This window comes from Ursus americanus, chromosome 26 (assembly GCF_024610735.1).
Source record: "Ursus americanus isolate L20-20 chromosome 26, mUrsAme1.1.p, whole genome shotgun sequence".
NCBI classification, from domain to species: Eukaryota; Metazoa; Chordata; class Mammalia; order Carnivora; family Ursidae; genus Ursus; species Ursus americanus.
This window is the reverse complement of record NC_142152.1, coordinates 43,058,145-43,079,736: the sequence shown is the minus strand read 5'-3', so window position 1 is coordinate 43,079,736 and position 21,592 is coordinate 43,058,145. Positions and strand designations below refer to the sequence as shown.

Sequence of the window (21,592 nt, the reverse complement as noted above, 5' to 3'; positions counted from 1 at the left end):
CCTATATTCACAGCTTCTCTGCCAGCATCAGATTATGTCCACTGGTCCCTCAAGCCAGTAAATCTTCAGCTTTCTATCCCCCAAGCTATGTATATTTGGGGAATGCATGCGGTTCAAAAGCAGTAAACTCAGAGATCTCATCTACCTGCCTTTCTAGATTCTTCTCCGTTCTGCTGATCACCCTGGTGTCTGTAGCACATGCATAGTTACAAATTTTCCGTTAGAAGGTTAATACATTCTTGGGATCTAACATACAACATGTCGTTAACAATACTGTATTGTACACTTGAAACTTGTTAAGTGAGTAGATCTTGTGAAGTGAGGGATATGTTAACTATCTTTATGGTTGTGATTGTTATTTATTATAAATCAATATATACATTTATCACATTTTTAAAATGTCAGTAGTACCACTGTTAAGAAATCCTGGACTGGTGAAGGAAAAAATAAAAATATATTAAGTCCTTGAGTCTGGTGTCCAGGGACCAGTCTCTAGGATGTGAGGTTGCAGGGGAAGCAGAGTGGGACAACCCTAAGACAGCTGAGCACTGCCATGAAGCAGAACAGCTTTCTACCTGCATCTTCTGCTGGACACAAAGAACCACTCCAGCACATGGCGTCTTGGTTGGTATTGACATCTTAACAATATTAAGCCTTCCAATCCATGAACATGGGATGTCTTTCCATTTATCTGTCTTCTTTAATTTCTTGTAGTAATGTTTTGTAGTTTTTAGTGTACAAGTCTATTCCCTCCTTGGTTAAGTTTATTCCTAAGTATTTTATTCTTTTTGATGCCACTGTAAATTGTTTTCTTAATTTCCTTTTCAGATTGTTGTTTGTGTAGGAAGTGCAACTGATTTTTGTGTGTTGACTTTGTATCCTCCTGCTTTGCTGATTTACTAGTTATAACAGTTTCTTTGTGGAATCTTTAGGACTTTCCACATATAAGATCATATCATCCATGAACAAGGATGATTTTACTTCTTCTTTTCCAATTTTGAATTACTTTTATTTCCTTTTCTCACCTAAATTGCTCTGGTTAAGGAGTCCAGTACTATGTTGAATAGAAGTGGTGAAAGCTTGCCTCCTTACCTTCTCCCTGATCTTACAGAAAGGTTTTCAGTCTGTCTCTATTGAGTATGTTACTGTGGGATTTTCATATATGGCTTCTATTAGGTTGATTTAGATTCCCTCTGTTCCTAGTTTGTTGAGTGTTTTTATCATGGAAAGGTGTTGAATTTTGTCAATTGTTTTTTTCCTGCATTAATTAAGATGATCACGTGTTTTTTGTTTTATTTATTTTTTTTTAGTGGGGGAGAGGCAAAGGAAGACAGAGAGAGAGAATCTTAAGCAAGTTCCATACCCAGTGTGGCGCCTGATGCGGGGCTTGATCCCAGGACCCTGGAATCATGACTGCAACCGAAGGCAGATGCCTAACTGACTGAGCCACCCAGGTGCCCTAGCGTCCGACTCTTGATTTCAGCTTAGGTCATGATCTCAGGGTTGTGAGAGCAAGCCCCACATTGGGCTCCCTGATCAGTGGGGAGCCTGCTTCTCCCTCTCCCTCTGCTGCTCCCCTGCTTGTGCTCTCTCACTCTCTCTCTCTCAAATAAATAAATAAAGTCTTAAAAAAAAATAAAAGAATCAGATACTTAACCGACTGAGCCACCCAGGCACCCCATTCATGCCAATATTTTCATATGTCATGTTTCCTTCTTCTCCTTCTTCCTCCTTCTTCTTTTTAAAGTATGATGTATGCACAGCGTGGAGCCCAATGTGGGGCTTGAACTCATGACCCTGAGATGAAGAGTAAGATGGTGAACCGATTCAGCCACCCAGGTGCTCTCTTCTTGCATTCTGTTAATGTGATGAATTACACTGATCAATTTTCATATGTTGAACCATCCTTACATTCCAGGAATAAATCCTACTTGGTCATGGTGTATGATCTTTTTAATATGCTGTTGAATTCAGTTTGCTAATATTTTCTTGAGGATTTTTGCATCAATATTCATAAGAGACATTGGTCACTAGGTATCTTTTCTTGTAGTGTTTTTCTCTAGCTTTGGTATCGGGGTAATGCTGGTCTCATAAAATGAGTTAGGGAGTGTTCCCTCAATTTTTTTTTTGAAAAGTTTGAGAAGTATTGGTGTTAATTCTTTAAATGTTTGGTAGAAGTCACTAGTGAAGCCATTAGATTCAAGGCTTTCTCTTTGTTGGGACATTTTTCTTTTTACTGATTTAATCTCCTTACTACTTATAGCTCTATTCAGATTTTCTATTTCTTCACTATTTAGTGTTGGTAGGTTTTGTGTTTATAGGAATTTTTCCATTTTATTTCGGTTATCCAATTCGTTGGCATACAGCTGTTCATACTACTCTCTTATAATCCTTTTTATTTCTGTAGAATCAGCAGTAATGGCCACACTTTTCATTTCTGATTTTAGGAAGTTGAAGTCTTCTTTTTCTTAGTCCAGCTAAAGGTTTGTCAATTTTGTTGATCTTTTCAAAGAACTGACTTTTGGGTTCATTGATTTTCTCTACTGTTTTTCTGTTTTCTATTTGATTTACCTCTGCTCTATTATTTCCTTCTGCTGGCTTTTGAGTTTAGTTCTCTTTTAATTCCTCAAGCTGTAAAGTTAGCTTGTTGATTTGAGATCTTTGTTTTTTGTTTTTGTTTGAAAACGTTGTGTGTGTGTAAGTAAGCATTTATAGTTATAAACTTTCCCCTTAACACAGCTTTCACTGCGTCTCGTAGTTTTGGTATGTTGTGTTTTCATTATCATTTATCTCTGAGTATGTTCTAATTAAACTTGTGATTTCTTCTTTGATCCACTGATTACTTAAAAGTGGACTGTTTAGTACTGCCTGGCTGGCTCAGTTGGTGGAGTGTGTGACTCTTGATCTTGGGGTTGTGAGTTTGTGCCCCACATTGGGTGTAGAGATTACTTAAAAATAAAATCTTAAAAAAAAATAAAATAAAGTGTATTTTGTCTGAGTATAGTCACTCTGCTCTGTTTTGGTTACTATTTGCATGGACTATCTTTTTTTACTTCCCTTCATTGTCAAACCTTTTGTGTCTTTGGATCTCAGCTGAGTCTGTAACAGACAGCATTCAGTGCATCATTTTTTAAAACTCCATTCTGCCAGGGGCACCTGGGTAGCTGAGCTGGTTAAGCATCTGACTCTTGGTTTCCACTCAGGCCAGGATCTCATGGGTGGTGGGATTGAGCACCGAGTTGGTCTCTGTGCTCAGCAGGGAGTCTGCTTGAAGATTCTCTCCTGCTGTCCCACCACCCATGTGCACATGAGTATGTGGGCTTACACACACTCTCTCTCAAAATAAATAAGTAGATCTTTAAAAAAATAAAATAAAATCTATCATGCCGATCTCTGCCTTTTGACTGATGAGTTTAATCCATTTCCATTTAAATACTGTTAAGGAAGGACTTACTTCTGTCATCTTATTTGTTTTTTTTTTTTTTTAAAGATTTTATTTATTTATTCGACAGAGATAGAGACAGCCAGCGAGAGAGGGAACACAAGCAGGGAGAGTGGGAGAGGAAGAAGCAGGCTCATAGCGGAAGAGCCTGATGTGGCGCTCGATCCCACAACACCAGGATCACGCCCTGAGCCGAAGGCAGGCGCCTAACCGCTGTGCCACCCAGGTGCCCCCATCTTATTTGTTTTCTACACTTCTTATAGGTTTTTGTCCTTTAATTCCTGTATTACTGTATTCTTTTGCATTTATTTGATTTTTCTGTGGTGCAATATGTTCCCCTCTCATTTCTGAATATATATTCTGTCACTGTTTTCTTTGTGGTTACCATGAGGATTCTATTTAACATCCCGAAATTATAAAACCCTAATTTTAATTTATACCAACTTAGCTTCAATAACATACAACTCTCCCCCTTTACAGCTCTCCCTACCCATTTCAGTTCTCAGTGTCACAACTGCAACTTTATATGTGTGTGTCCAGCAGCTTAAGCTAGTAATTGCTTTTCTTTTAATGCATTAGTCTTCTATATTATTTAGGGGAAAATGGAGTTACAATGAGACTACAATAATACTAGCTTTTGATTTTTTAAAATGTTAGTTTCTTAAATCATGCAGAAAACAAAACAAAAAAAAAAGTGGAGGTACAAACCATTGTCACAATAATAGTAGCTTGTATAATTGCCCGTGTATTACCTTTACTGAGGTCTTAATTTCTTCACAGACCTTCCACTTACTGTCCAGTGTCCTTTCATTCTGACCTGCAGGGGTGCCCTGAGGATTTCCTGCAGGGCAGGTCTAGTGGTGACAAACTCTCTCAGCTTTTGGTTATCTTGTCTTAATTTTGAAGGACAGTTTTGCTAGATGGAGGATTCTTTCAGCCCTTTGATATACTGGCCCCCTGAAGAGAAACTTCTCATTATTTTACTGAGGGTCCCTCTTATGTAGTGACTTGCTTCTCTCTTGTTGCTTTCAAGACTGTCTTTGGCTTTGGACAGTTTTGCTACAATGTGTCTTGGGGAGACACATCTTAGTTGGGGTTCGCTGAGCTTCCTGGATGTTCATATTTGTAGCTCTCATAAAACTTGGGAAATTTTGGCTGTTATTTCCTCAAATAATTTCTCACTGCACTCTTTTCCTCCTGAGACTCCCACAGTCAGTACATTAGTTTATCTGATGGTCCCTTAGGTTCTGTTCACTTTTCACCAATCTTTATTCTTTCTGACTCAGACTTGATCATTTCAATGATCCCATCTTTAAATTCCTGATTCTTCTGTCTGCTTAATCTGCTGTTGGATCCCTCCAGTAAATTACTCATTTCCAGTATTGTACTTTCAGCTTTGGACTTTTTTTGGTTTCCTTGTAAGTTTATCTCTTTATTGTGATTTCCATTTGATTAATACATTGTTTTCTTTTTCCTCATCCTCCTTTAGATCCCTGAGCATCTTTACGACAGTCGTTTAAACTCTGGTAGGTCTGCCATCTGCTCTTCCTCAGGGACAGTTTCTGTTGGTTTATGTTTTCCTTTGAATGGACCATTTCTTTGTATGTTTTGTCCTTGTTGAAAACTGGACATTTGAATCTAATAATGTGGTAACTCTGGTGATTAGATCCTTGCCTTCCTCAACCTTTGCCACTGTTGTTGTTTTGTTCTTTGCTGTAGGCCACCATGTGCCAGGGATCTGCCTGAGGTGTAATCTTTGGGCTTCCTTGGACATTTCCTGAATGGTGCAGTGACTTTCTAATTTCCTCCATATGTGCAATTCCTTTTGGATGTCCTAGTCTTCAATGTCTGGATCCCAGAGGGGAAAGAGAAAATGGGGGTGGGGGGGGGTCAAAGTGTTGGTCCCTGAAGTCCCTGGAGGTTGTTTCTGTTGAGGGGGAGGGGCCTGCAGCAATAATGTCTACCTGCCTCTGTGTCTGCACCTCCATGGTCAGAACACAGATCCAGATATTTGGAGGACAGGACTCTTGCTCCCACAGGCAGCTCCAGGAACGGGCCCCCGCTGCCTGCCATGGGGCTGGGTATCTGCTGTATGTGATGCCATGAGCTGAAACTGAGGGACTGCCATCACCATTTATTGTCCAAGACCCGCCTGGGAAGTTGCAAGGCTTCAGTAGGCTCCAGATTTCCAAAACAACGTTGTCAGGCAGATTCTGCTGGTATAACTGTCGTCTAGGTGGAGACACAGATCCCCACTGTTTCTACTCTGCCATCTCCCACAGTCCTCTCTGAGGACTGTTGAGGTTGTTGGTAGATTCCGGTTCAGCCTGATCTGTTACCAAGTTCTCTGCCAACCCATCTACTCGATGTAAGTTTTAGCAGCCACCGATGATTTGTGATTAGGTCCATGATTTTACAGTAGGCTGTGAATTGAGTCATTTTCATGTCCTTCTGCATGTATGAGCTGGAATTCTTCTGTAAAAAATGTTTGCTCCTGGTGATTGGAGTGTCCTGAAAAGTTTGGATAGGAAAGTTGAATGCATGTGATGATACCCTCTAGTGTCCAGGCGTGATCACTGGGTGTTGTGATTATCATTATGAACTTTTGGATTCTTCTACTGGCTGCATTTCAATCAGTCATTATGCTTTTGATAGCAAACTGGTCCATGTTAGGCCAGTGGGAGGCCTCTTATGTTGCCTTCCATGTCCTCTAGATACAACTCCATTATTTTCTGGGTGCTTCTTTAGGTTGTGGCACAAGACTCCCAGGCTCTCCTTGTACACTTCCTGCCATACCTGAAACCAGCCACTTCTCCAAAGATTCCTGGTTCCTTTTATTGGGAAATGGCATTCAGAGACCACAAGCTGGGCTCGGAGGTGGGGATGTAAGGAAGGGCAGGTCCACATCCTAGCCTAGGTCATGCTGCACTGGGGACCTGCCTGCCTTTGCCTTCATGCCTCATATCCAGGGATGCCTTCCTGCTGCTGAGAGCCTTCAACCCATTCAGCAGCTAAACCTGTTAATTACCAAACCCTGGCTCGTGGATGGATTATGCTCCTGGCAGGATGGGCTCCGTGTCCTGAAGTTAAACCAAAGCTGCCTGACGAGGCCTTCTCAGATGCCGCACAGGGCAGGAGGCTCTGGGCTGAGATGGGCCAGTGATTACCCTCTGGTCCATCCCAGCCTAGCCAACTAATCTCATCATAGGAAGCCCGTGGTTATTTTAGTTATGTGGTTGTTCCCACTTCCTTGTTTCCCCGACAGTGTGCTCCTTGAGGGCAGGGACCTCGCCAGTCTTGCTCAGTCACTCTTCCAGGGCCACACTACGGGAGCCAGCAAATACTTGCTGACAACCAAATGAACCCAAGGCACCGTTTCCTTTTACCACAATTTCCAGCGACTGAATGACTCCCCTGACCCCATGCAGCAGAGCAGAGACTGGGCCTCAGGCTCCAGGCTGGCTGCCTCTAAGGCAGCCCCAGCTCCGCTCCCCATCCTGCTGTTGGGTGCCAAGGGTGCCTAAGGGCTGTGTAGAGCATGCTGGCCTTGGCACTTTGCTTGAACAGGCCTCTAGGAACATCAGTCCTCCTGGCTGCTCCCAGAAAGACTGGGACATTCCCCAGCCTCATTCTGCCTGCAACCCAATGTAGGTTAGCTGGGGAAATATCTGTCATTTAGTCAGGGAGGCAGCTGGATGGCCACCTCCCTGCCTCGTCACCTAAAGGAAGAGGGAATGCCCCTCTCTTCCCAGGAGGGGAAGAGAATGCGGAGGGACTAAAGCTTGCCTAAGGTCACAGCGACTCAGGGACAGGATCCAAGCCCCCAGTTTCTAGCCAGGCACGATTTGGCCTCAAAGCTGGAAGAAGATGCTCCAGGCACACAGAGGCTAGAGCAGGAAGGCAAGGACAATGTGGGTGGAAGGAATGAGGGGAGAGGCCAGTAGGGAAAGCATTTCAATCCTGAATCTCCTTAATGAAGAAGGCGATCAGCCAGCAGGACCCAGACTTATGAGTCTAGCCTGGAAGGTTGTTGAGAGCAACTGCCAAGAAAGCCCTAGCACCTGCCTGCCCACAACAAATATGCTCAGTCCATCGTGGGCTGCAGCCTGGCTCTGGGGTCTCAGAGGAACAGCACCAAGGGGCCGCCAGTGCTTCCCAACAGCGAAGTGTCCCTGTGAGGACTCCCTACTGCCAGCCCTCGAGGCAGGACACAGCAGCTTGCAGCTGCCTCCCGGAAGGGATCTGTGACACTGCCTCTCAGAGCTGGGGATCCGAGCAGCACCCCAGGCACCAAAAGCCTGGCCCTGTTCTGCAGCCTGACCCTTCTCAAATGCCCCTGGCCCCACCCCTCTCCCCGCGTCTTGGTATCTGCTGCCAGAGGCAAACCGCTTCTGAATCGGTGGCCTAAAGCTGCAGTCATTCCACGTGCTCACGGTCCTGTGGGACAGCAGCCTGGATTCGTCTGGACAGTTCTTCTACTGGCCTCCTTAGGTCACTCATGGGGTCTCCTGGTGGCTCTGCTGCGGCTACAGGCCTCACTCCCAGGTCTGGTGGTTTGCGCCATCAGCCGAGTCACTTGTCTCCACATGGTTGTCCCAGGCTTCTTCACAGGGCAGCAGAGGTCTCAGCGGCAAGAGAAGGCCACCCCTAAAGCTCCTGGCCCACTTGCTAAGGGTCCACCAAATAAAGTGAGTTGCGGAGCAAGCCCGGGGTTAGGGGAAGTGACCTCAGGAGGCACGGGGACTCCGAGGCTGTCGCTCTGGCTGTGTTCCCTAAGCAGACATCATCAGGGCCACCTGTGGTCAGGGCCACACCAAGGCCGAATTGCATACTAGCTCTGCTGGGGAGGCTGTTTGGTGGCACACGGGCACCCACTTGGGACCGGGCTCAGTGTTCCAGGGCTGCAGAGCAGCCAGGGGTTACTCTGCTGAGGAAGGGACTGTGGGCTGAACCTCAGTTGTAGGCAGTATTTCAGTAAGGGCCCGGAAAAGGACAAGGTGGCGGGATGGCAGCGAGTCCTCTTGGACAGCCCAGGGCCACAGGAGTCGGAAGGACCAGGCAGGTCGTGGCAGAGGAGGGCCGGATGCCAGGTTGTCAGCATGGGGTGCCATGCAGGTCTGGGGCAGGTGCTGCGCTCCAAGCAGCGCAGTGGAACCATCCCGATGGTGCTGGTCGTCCTCTGCAGGAAGAGCACGTGCCCGCAGCCAGGGCTTGACAGGAGGCTGCCGGCAGGAAAGGGCATCCCAGCAATGGCGCTTGGGCCTGTGATCCAGACCGACTTGGGGGTGGCAGGGAGGCTCAGGATGTGCCGGCTAGGGCTGTAGCCAAACTGAAGAGGCTGTACCCCAGACCCCTTGGCCCCGGCTCGGCCCACTTAGCAGCAGCCACGGCAGCGGCGCTCCGTGAGTTCTGTCTCAAGGGCTACCCACCACCTACTAGCTGAGTGACCTGCAGAAGTCACTTCACCTCTCTGGCCTCAGTCCCCTCCTTTCCAAAGTGGGGGCCCACCTGTGTGACAGCAGTCAGCCCACACCTCAGAACAATCTGGCCGGGGACAGTCAGTCGTGGTCAGAATAGTGGGTGTAGAACTGCTGGTTTGTTTTACTCATTTGGAACAAGCTAATCGCAAGAACTGCGTGCCAGTTGCCAGTGAATACACAAGCAGATGTGTGGTCAGAGTATGCCACCAAAAGCACGTGGTGATCACTGGCCTGGGGCAAGGACTGGAGGCAGGAATCTATGGAGAGAAGTGTTCTGTGTGCAGGCCACTGGTCTCGAGCAGCTCCGCCTTGCCCTGCCCCACAGGAGGGGCCCGCAGTGGTCATACCACTAAGACCTGTCTTGACAGAATGAAAGGACCAGCCACGGATCAGGTGTCTCTTCCACCAAGAAACCGGGCGAGACTGAAGTGTTTCTGCACACCATCTTGGCTCCCCTCACCACCCTTTAAAGAGTGTCACCCTTGGGGCGCCTGGGGGCCTCAGTCAGCGAAGTGTCTGCCTTCGGGTCAGATCATGATCCCAGCGTCCTGGGATGGAGTCCCGCGATGGGCTCCCTGCTCAGCGTGGAGCCTGCTTCTCCCTCTCCCCCGTCCCTCCCCCTGCTTGTGCTCTCTGTAAAATAAATAAAATCTTAAAAAAATAAAATAAAATAAAATAAAGGGTATCACCCTGGCTTCACAGGTAAGGAGCCGGGCCTGCAGGGCTGAGGGTGTGACCAAGATCACAACAGATGCCATCACTGAGCGGGGACGGGAGCCAGCATCCTGGAGTCTAAACAGACTCCGGCTGACCAGCTTGGGGAAGGCGTTCTTCTGCAGTCTCAGTCCCTCCTTCTATAAAACAGGCATGATAGTCTGGTAGGTGCTATGAGCAGTAAATCAAATAAAGCGTATTTTGTCCTTGGGGGGGGGGCAAGGCAATCTTCAATAAATAAAGCAATTATTACTAAAAACCACAAATAGTTTGCTATGCAATTATCCACTATATAAGACTTAATTGTTGGCACATTTATTTCCAATCGATGAAGTGCCATGAGCCACCATACACAAAATACCTCATTATAGGGTCTTCACCACAGGAGAATCAGCAGACCCCTTCAGCAAAGCTTCTACTTGGGCCCAACATGAACGAGAGGCCAGGGGACGCCCGCGCCTGCCCAGACCCGGGGCTGGGATCTCAGACAACCCAGTGCCCCAAAGAGCTTAGCAGACACCTCAGATCAAGGGCTTGGTTACCAAGTGTGGGAAGGATGCGAGGGCAACAGAAATGCAAGCAGGAGCTGCTCCGACCTCTCTGGAAGACAATTAGGGTCTGTGTCAGGTGTGAGCATCAATGGGTCGTTGGACTCGGAAGTTCCAATCCTAGGTATTCATTCTACAGCTACACTGGCAGGTAGGCAAGATCGAACGGTTACTCCCAGGCTGCCGACACCACACAGGATCACTCTGCCCAGCACTGACGACAGTACAAAGACATCATCACAGTCCTAACCAGAGGACCGAAACCAGATGACCACGGAGCCAACAGAGACACGGAGCCGCGTGACACGTATGTGTCGAAAGAGGAAGATGTTGGTGCGTCAGGTGAAAAAAGGCAGGCATACAACAGGATGCCTCGGAGGTTACTTGCACAGAAGATGGTTATTTGTACAAGTGCTTGGAGGCTGTGCTGGGCACAGGGACCGGTGACAGCCCCTGGAGGGGACAGGGCGGTCAGAGGGTGGAGGGCGGGGACTCACTTCCCACCACATGCCTTCCATACCCACTGCATCGCTTACCTACTTCAGAGAGTAAGAAACATCTCAAGTCATTTCTTTACAGTCCAGTGGAGAGGTGGACGTTGTGGAGGCAGGATCAGGCACTGCAGCCCAGACAAGCACAGAACGTTCCTGAAGCGGAAAGGTCACGTGGCAGGGCTGGGCTTCTGTAGAAGCAGACAGACCGTTCTAAGCAGTAAAAAGCCCTGACAGCTGGGGGACGAGGAGCGGATGAGAGAAGGGCAGCAAGAGTGTCAGGACGAGATGAGTGGCCCAGGAAGGGCTCGGGCTGTCACCAGCACTAGGAATGGGGGGAGCCGCGAGGGGGATTCAGAGGTAGGTGACCAGATACACAGCAGTGCATACACCGAGGAGAACTTGCGATAAGGAGCAGGGGAGAAGCGTTCTGGACGGTACGGACACAGGAGTGGAGCTTGGTGCGAGTGCGGTCAGGCCTCTGGGGCTAACGGGAACCCAGGTGGGGGAACAGTCCAGGGAAGAAGAGCTGAAAGAGCAGGAAGGCCAGCAGTTGTTTCAGGGTCTCATCCCTGGGAGGCTGCCCTGGGGGGCGGGTTCCATCAGGAACCCCCAGGAGCTCGCCCGGCCTCTACCGAGGCCCCAAGCATGCAGCAGCTGCAGCGGGTGTGAGCGTGGTCTTCACGGCTGGGCAGGAAGGAGACTCGAGGGCCAAGGCTTTGGGCAGCAGGGCTACGGGACTTCACGCGGTAGGCTGGCCTTCAGTACACGCCTTCTCTGGCCCGAGTGGGGACAGCCAGGACTTGAGGAGGGGCGCTGCCACGCCCGGTCCCGAAATACAGGCTGCCAAGTGCTCTTGAGGCCTCTCCTTTCCACAGAAGCTATCACGCCCCAGACACACCTGCCGGCAGAGAGACTCTTGCCGCCCCCGTTGTGTTCTTGGCCGCGAGTGCACCAGAAAGCAGTGCCTATGCGGAGGGCTTGATTCTGAACGTGACTCCAGGAACAGGAGTGGGGGATGAGAAGCGACAGGGACCGTTTCCAGTCGGTCATCACCGTGGCCCGCGGGGGCTGCCCACTGGCGCCCGAACTTCCTCCTGCTCCCTGGCCCAGCCGCCACCGCCTCCCACTCAGGGGAGCGGTCAGCTACGCCTGCTGAAGCCGGGCGGCAGCGCCGGCCGAGACCAGGGGCGCTGGGGCCCGAGACACAAGCGGGGCCTGTGCTCCCTCCAGCACCCTCGATGTCAGGACCCATGCCATGTGTCCCTGCTGCCTGAAGCCCCGCGCAGGTGTGGTGGTCTAGGCCAGACTTTGGGAGCCCTCCCCTCAGCACTGCCCCAGCTCCCTCCACCTCCTTTTCTTAGTGTTGGTCACTCTTCTAAGGCAATGGACGCCAAGCCCAAGCAGCCTGTTTGGCTCCCATCCTGGCAGACGTCCAACACTGCTGACAGTGGGCCATATCCTTTCCTCAGCCTTGACCCTCCTCTCCTCCCTCCCTGCACCTGCACTCTCCCTCAGTTTCTCTGCTTCCACCTCCTGGCAGGACAGCCCAGGCTGCTTTTGGTACCATGAGGTACCTCCACAAGCCACACGTGGAGGCCTCTGAGCCTCTGTCCGCCCCTCCTGGGTGCTGCCCTCAGGTGTCACCCACGGAGACCCTCGGGCAGCACGCGGCATCCTCCCTGTGACACCGAGTGTGGTGACTGGGCAAGGAATTCTCACAGGCGTCCTGCGAACCCCCTTCTACCCTCTGCCGAATCACGCCTGGAGAGGGACCCCATCTGCAGATCTTCAGTGCTGCCTGAAGCAGCGCCGGATTTGGAAGTGAGGCTCCTCGAGCAGTTCTCTAGCCAGATCCTACATTCTGGCTACAAAAGCGGAGACCGCGGAGGTGGCCGGTGGGTGTTGAGTGTTCTTCATACCGCTCGGAGGTGCTGAGGTCAGAGCTGTGTCCGTTCTCGGCACACCAGAGGCGACAAGGCGGTGGTCGGCCTCTTCACTGCCACAGTCCAGGGCCGTGCAGAGGCCAGCATCCAGGAGTCAAGCCTGGTCACGCTGAAAAGAGAAAAACCACTAATGGGGAAAAAAAAGTCCTCTCACTGAACCTTAAAGTGTAAGCCCTCAACAGCTGCCAACTTTTATGAATTCAGGTACCTCAGCTTGGTCCCAACCATAAGGTCATCGTACATTAAAATAAAAAAAAAAATGCAGTTCAAGGAGAGCCAAAGGCTAAACACAGAAGGCATCCGTGGCTGCTTCCACAGGGTGTAGTTCTGGGGGGCATCTACGTTCTGAAACCCCAAGGCCCAACACAAAACCCCACTATGCACTAGGGCGGGGCACTGATTTGATGGAAAGGGGAGGTTGTAGAAAATGGTTCTATCTCATATTTTATTACATCAATGGCTTGAAAATTTTTTATTTAACTTCAGCAAATATTAGAAATAGAAAAATGAATTCTGCAGAATTTCACAAATAAATTTTTTGATCTCCACTATAACAAATGTTATCATTCAATGGCTAAGCAATTATAATGCTATGAACATTCACCACAATGAGTGTGCTGATATAGAAAACAGGCAAAAAGAGACATTAAAATATTACTTACAACAGCATTATTACAACATATTTTCTTTAAAACTCCAACGTGGATTTTATCACTTCAAAAGATATACAGCATTTCCATTATATTTGCAAACTTAACCTTATACATCTTTAAAATCTTGAAAAATTTTTAAGCAATCTAAAAAGCACTTAGCAAAGTTGATAGGTCTACATAATGGAATACTATCCACTCCAGTATAAATTTTAGTTTTCGGAGAAGGTGACTGTAAACACTCATTACCACACGACATGCATAGACTCTCCTGACCTTCCTTCTTCTGAATTGTAACATACCTGCAATTGTGCTTTAGTGTAAGGAGGAAAGCGGCAGGGTCCAGGGAGGGGCGGAAAGAGTGTTTGTTTTTGAGCATTGCACAAGATCACTAGATTCAGATTAGCTAACTACCTTGAGTCAACATGAAGCCAAGTTTCACTTGATACTGAAAGCTTGGATCCTGGGTCACTGGGCTTAGACACAGGCTGGACGAGAGAGGAAACGAGGCTCTCGTTTGAGTTGGCTCCATCTTTCCTTTGCTCCGTTAAGCAGGGATCCAGTTAGTGTAATGCACTGTTTGGCTTATTTTTGGTACGCAATTATACCAATAGTATATCTGATATTTAGAAAGACAAAAATAGGGCATAGTTGAAATTTAAAGTGACAATGAGCACACTTATAGTGGTGTGTGGTATCTGAGGGAACTTTCATACACAGAAAACAACTGCTTAATTAGTCCACCACAGTAAGCTTGTAAAACTCAACAATTTTTTCCTTTTCATTTTTTGATTAGAGAGGTTGGTGACCATCGAAGGGTCTTATAGGTTAAAAACTATCAAATACCATTTTGAGAAACTGGTGTCTTGGTGGGCACAAATACACCAAGACCACGCAGTGGGTGTGTTACACTAACTGCCGGCTCCTACGGACACCAGCGCCTGACTGTGTGCCACCGGCCATATCAGCACAACTGAGGCATGGCCTTCCTGGTTAAAAGAGCTATGTTACAGGATCGATCACTGTTTCAGACCAGTCAACACAATATTCAAGTAACAAGGTGTTTAAATGGATAAGTGAAAACAATTTTTACCTAACACTTTACACACCTACATAAAATTAAATAAAACAAACTTTTAATGCATATGTAATACAATTTATATCTTTTAGGATTTCTAAACTAAAAGTTAAAACTATCGTTTGCTTCAATGGTACTCTATTTTGCACAATAACTTATACTTAGGAGAAATTTTCCACAAAAATATATATATAATTATGACATTCACATTGATCAATTTTTAAGAAGACAAAGCTTAAGTGAACATTGCATCCGAAGCAGTTGCCACTGTGGACCCTTACACATCCAAACACAAGCTGCTGATGCACCGAAGTCTTGATATGTTAAAAAGGGGCTTCACATAAATAAGATTCATCACTCAGCTTTTAAAGCTAAGTGATTTCTTGCATTTACATCATTGCAAAGACAGTGTAATGAAACAGTTTAAAACACAGTGCTACGTTATGCTTGAAACTATAAGGAAGGAGTCAAAGACAACCATCTTTCTTCCTTCTGGCAAATGACAACAATGCCCCCTTCCCGTGGAGAGAAAGCCAGAACCGGGCTGCGGTGGTCGACCAAGTGCGCAGTGACTCCTCAGGACCGGGCGAGCACGTGAGGGGATGGTGCAGAATACACACAGCAGCCCGGGGCTGCTGCGCTGCCTGCCACGCTCCCCAAGAACTAGCATGCGGCGCTCACGCATTGCCAGAAGGAAAACAGCCCGGGCGTGCAGAGAGGAACAGACCTACTGGTGGAACAAGACCCACTGCAGTAAACGGCCTGCCGCTTCCGTTAAGAGGAAGGAGGCCTTGAGAAGAAGCAAAGAGAACCTATGGCCTCGCTCCTTGCCTAGTGTCCCCTTTAAGCAACGTGCAAAACTTTTGCCACCTTCTCTCCATGATTTACCCGCCATTTTCCAATTACACAGCAGGCTTATGATACGAGCCAAAACAAACCCTACCTCATGTCTAGTGTTATTATGCTGTGTTATTATGCTCCGTCTAGGCAGGAGCAGCAAGCTGTGACTGCCCTCTGGCCTCCTCGGATGTTCTTCACACGCTCTTACCTGACCCACAGACACCCTGTAGGGGACAAGATGACCAAAGTTGGGAAAGTCCCATTTTACTCCCCTTGTGAATGATCTTTCTCCAGATTTCTAAAAACATACAATTCCAAACAGTCTAGGTTTCTAGCTGACCCTCTTCCTAAAGAGACAATCAGCTGACTTAAAAAAAAGGGGGGGGGGGAGCAAGGTGCTTGGGAGTCAAAACACATCAAATTTTAATTGCATATTTTAAATTCTTAAGAATTCTGTTTGTGCCTTAAAGCATCTGCATTTTTTTTTTCTTTTTGGTATTGAAAGCAGGAAAAATATTTAAAGGATGCAAAACAACAACAACAAAAGTTCCTTCAACATATTTAGTGCAGGCTGGACTGACCGTGGGCGGGACACAGGTTACAAGAGAATGCAGTCTGACAGTCTATCCCTCAGCCCTGCAGCGGGCCCACAGTCTGGTACGAGAATAAGTCATTCTGGAAATCTCAGAACATTTATCAGAAACATTTACTTGTTCCCAGTCCAACCAAAAGGCATTACAGACCACTTTGTACATTGTTTCTTTTCGTCTTGGCCTTAGTAGAGCCAATAAACTGATCACTTCTCTGTCCTGTACTGTAATATTAAAAGAGAAAGGATGGTGTTTATATGATCACATCAGTACACGAAGGACAAAAAAAGCTATACGGAGCGACACGTAGAAGGCCAGGCATACCAATAGAATGGGGAACAAACAATGTGTAGCTTTTATAAAACCCTCACCAGCTATTCTAATACCCTTTATTGAGCTAACCTGACATTTAAAATCTGCACTCTGTCAGAATCTGCAGCAATTTCTCCCCTGTCTCCTAATCTCAGTGATGTTATCTTTGGCAAGCAAAAACTTTAAAGAAGAAATAAGACACTAAAACAGAAAAAGGATCGATAACATGGTTGCCAAAAGGAGAAGGCACCAATTCCAATGCACAAGCACCAGGTACAGTGGTATGGACCGCATCTCTTGGAGCTGTATGGTGGGGCAGGGGGGGGGATCTGGAAAAGACAGGGTGGCTCCTGTCCTGGGATTACAATGCTGAAAGCTGAAGGCAGAAAGTGTTGAGGTCCATGTTCCCTTTAAGCTAGTGTCCAAGGACAGTTGCTGTGAATGAGCTTTCTACTACTTGGGAAGGGAGAAGGGCGAGATTTAAGCCAGCTAAATTTACAAACCTTAATTACACCCAATGTTTGGGGAAATGTGAGCTGTCTCACGATGTTTGGCACAATGGAGGTTATAATGCAGTCTGCCAGTATACTGTGATTTCCAAAGAAGCATGATATCAATTAGGTGGATGCCTCAGAAAAGAACAAGAGAAACTTTCTAAAAGGCCAACAGGGTCACAGTCACTCTGAAAATTACATTATGCACAAAGTAGAAGTTGCAGGCCATGCAGGAACAGAGTCGTGCCTTCCAAGTGGACTACCTGTTTGAAGAAGCTGCTGACTGGGCAGAGCGGCCATTGGTGGGGCTCAGGAGCTTCAACTGAGGAGGGGTCCCCAGAGTCACAGGAGGCGTGCAGGCCACGAGACTCCCCAGCACTTAGGCAGAGTGTGAGAGATGCAAAGGGGCTCTCTGGAAAGTGGCGCCAACATGGAGGAACGAGCACAGAATTAAGGCAGATGGAGCACAGGACTGGAAGTGTATGCCTTTTTTGGTAATAGCTGCTTTGTCCACAGAGATGTGATGCAGATGGCTAGGTGATGTCTTGTAATACCTGATATCCTGGATAACACAGTCGTCCATACCAAGTGCTCAAAGCTACCAGAGTTTCTCATGAAGCAGATGCGTATCTGACGTCAAGAACAGAAGCAGCCTGAGGAGAGAAGGGACGGGGGGAAAAGAATCAAAGAGCAGGTAAACACCACAAACTGCTACTTCTGGTGTGGCGAGACAGGGTGAGAGGGTGCGGGCCACCTGTCTATCCTGCACACAGGTGTGTTCCTAAGGGCAGGGCCTGGGCACGGCAAGCAGGGTAAGAAGGCGGCCTCCACAGCCAGATATCTCAGGCTCAGATCCTGGCTCTGTCACTTTCTAGATGTGGATCCTTGGATGAGTTATTTCTTTTCCAATGTCTGTTTCCTCATCTGCAGAACAGACACAATAGTGATGTCTACTCCACAGGATTAGATAAAATCCCTGGAAAGGGCATGTCAGCACAGCGCATGGCCAAAGGCAGCACTCCGGCATGTCAGCACTGGCTGGACAGAGGCCACGGCACCTACCCCACTCAGCCAACAGCCACTGGCCTGCGCTGGGACACAGGGACCCACAGGACAGCTAAGATCGCAGGTTCTTTAAAATCCATCCTTCCATCCTTCCTTCCTTCCTCCTTTCCCTTCCTTCCTTCCTCCTTTCCCTTCCTTCCTTCCTCCTTTCCCTTCCCTTTCCCCTTCCCCCTTCTTTCTTTCTTTCTCTCTCTCTCTCTTTCTTTCGATTTTATTTATTTGACACAGAGAGAGAGAGAGCCAGTGAGAGAGGGAACACAAGCAGGGGGAGTGGGAGAGGAAGAAGCAGGCTCCCAGCGGAGAAGCCTGACGCGAGGCTCGATCCCAGAACGCCGGGATCACGCCCTGAGCTGAAGGCAGATGCTTAACGACTGAGCTACCCAGGCACTCCAGCCTCAAAGGCATTTCTTAACTAAAACAGACTCCCAGACCCAAACCAGAAGGTTACAAGGTGTCTTAGTGCTCATTGCTACCCTCCTGATGTCTCGCTTATTGCTAGGGAAACCACTGGGTTATGAACCCCAAATCTGAAAACAGCAGTTCCTTCGGATGACATCACAATTTATGAGAACAGTTGTTAGTCAGGTCAGGAGATTTCTCCTCACTAGTAACACATTCGGTCATTCTGTAACTTTAAGGGAGACTCTACCTCTGACCCAGTCCTGTCTAGCATCCCCTCACCCGTTCTGACACGTACCCACCCCTGCTCTGTACTACATCTTTGTCCACTTCAGAGAACTCGGAATCTCAAAAGCTCAAAACCCATGGGCTGCCTTCCCTTCTCAGCCTTGAAGGAAAAAAAGCCTACAGCTAACAGGCCATTACGTTACTGGAGCTTCAGGCAATTCTGATGTCCTCCTCCCTGTGCTACATTTAACACATAAAATCTGAGGGCAGAAGGGGTGTGCAAGACACTAGCAGACCTCTTTCTTAGCTGCTGGATTCCACAGATTACACAAGAATGAGAAATTACAAGGGCACCCAGTTCTGGGCACTGACTAGAAAGACAATTAACCAACATTCTAACAAGTTCCCTCAGGCCCCTCATGGACACAGAGAAGCGGCTGGTCCTTACAGACTGATTTCCTTTTGCAAACTGCCACACAGAGAAGAGAAAAGCATGGTGGTAGAGTGGGAAGGCTGGTACAACAAGGAGTATAAGAAGAAAGGGACCATGGCGCCTGGCTGACTCAGCCGGTGAAGCATCTGCCTTTGGCTCAGGTCGTGGTCCCGGGGTCCTGGGATCGAGTCCCGTGCATTGGGCACCCTGCTCCGTGGGTAGCCTGCTTCTCCTTCTGCCTCTCCTTCTGTGACCACTCTTGGTCTTGCTCTCTCTCAAATAAATAAAATCTTGGAAAGGAGGGAAGGAGGAAGGAAGGAAGAAACCAAGGAAAAGGGAATAAAGCGTGTGATGGGGGGGATTTAAATGACTACAGAGGTGAGAAGGTTTATAGATAACATAAAGATCACACATTAAAGAGAAGTCAGGTACTAGCAGTGGTTTTGAAGAGAAGGCTGGGCAAACAGACACATGGAAGATCAACCACCAGAGAGAAATGAAGACATGCTGCTTGGTAGGAAAGGCGGTCAAGGGTGAGCCAAAGCTCCCAGAGACTGAGAAGAGAATTATATGGGTATTTTGATGTGCAATCAACGTGGTGAGTGGACCATGAAGAATGGCCCTTCTGGACTATAAAGAAAGAAATGTAACTGTCAGTGAATGAACCGGGCTTAAGAAAAGGGAGAAAAGTATATGGGAAAGAATTCACATCCCACCCCATTGGTGATGGCCTTTGGTCCCAAATTTACAACCACATTTTTTAGGCTAACCCTGCCAACACCCACTTTGATTAAATTTGAAGAAGAAGGAGAGCCAGAGTTTCCTATTATTTCTGCTTCCTGGGACTAAAGCTGGAAAACACACGTGAAAGCTGTCATTTTTACAAATTCTAATGTTCCTTCTCTGGTAATTCTCATCTCTCAATGCTTTTAAGTTGAGTCCAGGATGTGAGGGAAGTTCATTTGTTGCTAAAGTGGCAACTAGCACCAGGACAAGAATTACTGCTAAAAGCTGCAAACCCCTTCCCTCTGCTCACATGCTGCTAGGTTCCAGGGTCTCAGGCTGGGCCACGCATACGTGTGGCTCGGGAAACACAGTATTAGTAACACAAATTCTTTATTTTTTTTTAAGATTTTATTTATTTATGTGACAGAAAGACAGCCAGCAAGAGAGGGAACACAAGCAGGGGGAGTGGGAGAGGAAGAAGCAGGCTCCCAGCGGAGGAGCCCGATGTGGGACTCGATCCCGGAACACCAGGATCACGCCCTGAACCAAAGGCAGACGCTTAATGACTGCGCTACCCAGGCGCCCCTAATAACACAAATTCTGTACACTTATTACAAAGATTTTCTGGCAGAACACTCTAAGGAGTCTAACAAAATGAGGTTGTTTTAACACCCTTCTGACGGATATAAGTGCCTTGTGGCCTTTCAAATTGGCGCAGAGGCACGGGGTGCCCCATCTACGGCATGCTGGGCAGGGGCTCTCCCTCATGAGGCACTCTGTGTGCTCAGGTCAGGAGGGGGGGGCTCTGGACCGCTTTTATAACCAGCCTCTTAGAGTAAAGGGGGAGCACAGACAATACAAAATAGGTAATTTCAAATCATTCCTGTATGGTCTGGGAGAAGCTTTGATAAGAAAGTGACTTTTCCTGTAAAGCTCAATTAATCCTTGGAGTTTCGTGTCAGTGAACAAACTCAAATGTCAAATGATCGGCAATGAACCCCTGCCTAGCCCCATTCTCCTCGTCTGTGGGAGTGGGGGTAAATACATGTAGCAGGGCCAGTCAGACTAGCTGGGGAAATGGCCAGCAGCCCTGTCCCAGGAGGAAGCAGATGGGGACGTGCGGCCTCAGTAACCTGGTTGCCTAAGCTGTGCTGAGTCGGCTGACGGGATCGGGGCGGCTATCCTGGAGACAGCTAGAATGTCAGCCACCAGCCTGGAAGGTCCAGCCAACCACACAACCTGGAACTATCTCCATCAATATTTAAACCCATTATCCCCAAACTGCATCAAAGGCAGGACGATTTGGGACAGCAGAGACAGACCCAGGAGCTCCTGGATGGCTAGCTATGCCGATTCACCAGTTAAGTTCATTAACCTCCCACTGAGATGACAACCCATTTTACATGACTGAGCTTGACTGCCACTGCTCAAGGCACTTCCAACTTACTGTTTTATGGCTGAGTTCTTACTTGATCTAAGAAATGCTGGTAATGTGGAATATTTTGAGGCTGGAGGAAACCAGGATGAAACTAAGAATTTGTACAGGAATTAAAATATGAATAATATACCTAGTGACCAAAAACTAACTGGTATCAACACACATATTATGGTATTTATAGGTAAAAGTCAAGTCTCTAACAGAGCTGAGAGCTAAAAATATTTCTACAGCTGAGAAAGGCCATCAAAGAAGAAACCAAATATCAAGCATGAACCTGGCAGCGATCCTACTGTTTCAGATTTACCTCGTCTTCCTCTTCAGGCATCTTGATAGAATTATCCGGGGACTTGATAGGCTTCTGGCTACTGGGGCCATTGGTCTCTTCTTTACCATGTTCTGCCTCCCATTCTTGTAAAACTTCATCTATGTTGAAGCGGCGTCGATAATTTACAAAGAAGTTTTTCACTTGTACCACTGATTTGTTCCCAATCACATCGGAGATTGCCTGAAAATCTCGGCCATATTTCCTGATGGCTAAGGATGTAAGAGAGCATTGTTTTTCAATACAGGGGAAAAACGACTTTGAAAAACCCACACAACTGAGACTTACCCTTTCCTTATCTAGATAAGAAAACACGCGGGGGTTCTAACAGCAGGCACTATCTTAATGTATTACACCAGTGGGAAAAAACAGCAACGTAGATCGATTTCGTAGATG

General features: G+C 47.5%; 1 protein-coding gene across 1 annotated transcript in view; it reads right to left on the bottom strand.

The window, feature by feature from the left end:
* Window positions 1-13,064: 13,064 nt before the first annotated feature.
* Window positions 13,065-21,592, bottom strand: part of RCOR1 (REST corepressor 1) — a 121,635-nt gene continuing 113,107 nt past the window's right edge. The window contains exons 11-12 of the mRNA XM_045777205.2: window positions 21,179-21,408; window positions 13,065-17,238 (exon numbers count right to left, since the gene is read on the bottom strand). Coding sequence (XP_045633161.2) covers window positions 17,197-17,238; window positions 21,179-21,408 — 272 coding nt within the window. The 3' untranslated portion in view covers window positions 13,065-17,196. The remainder of the gene's footprint in view (window positions 17,239-21,178; window positions 21,409-21,592) is intronic.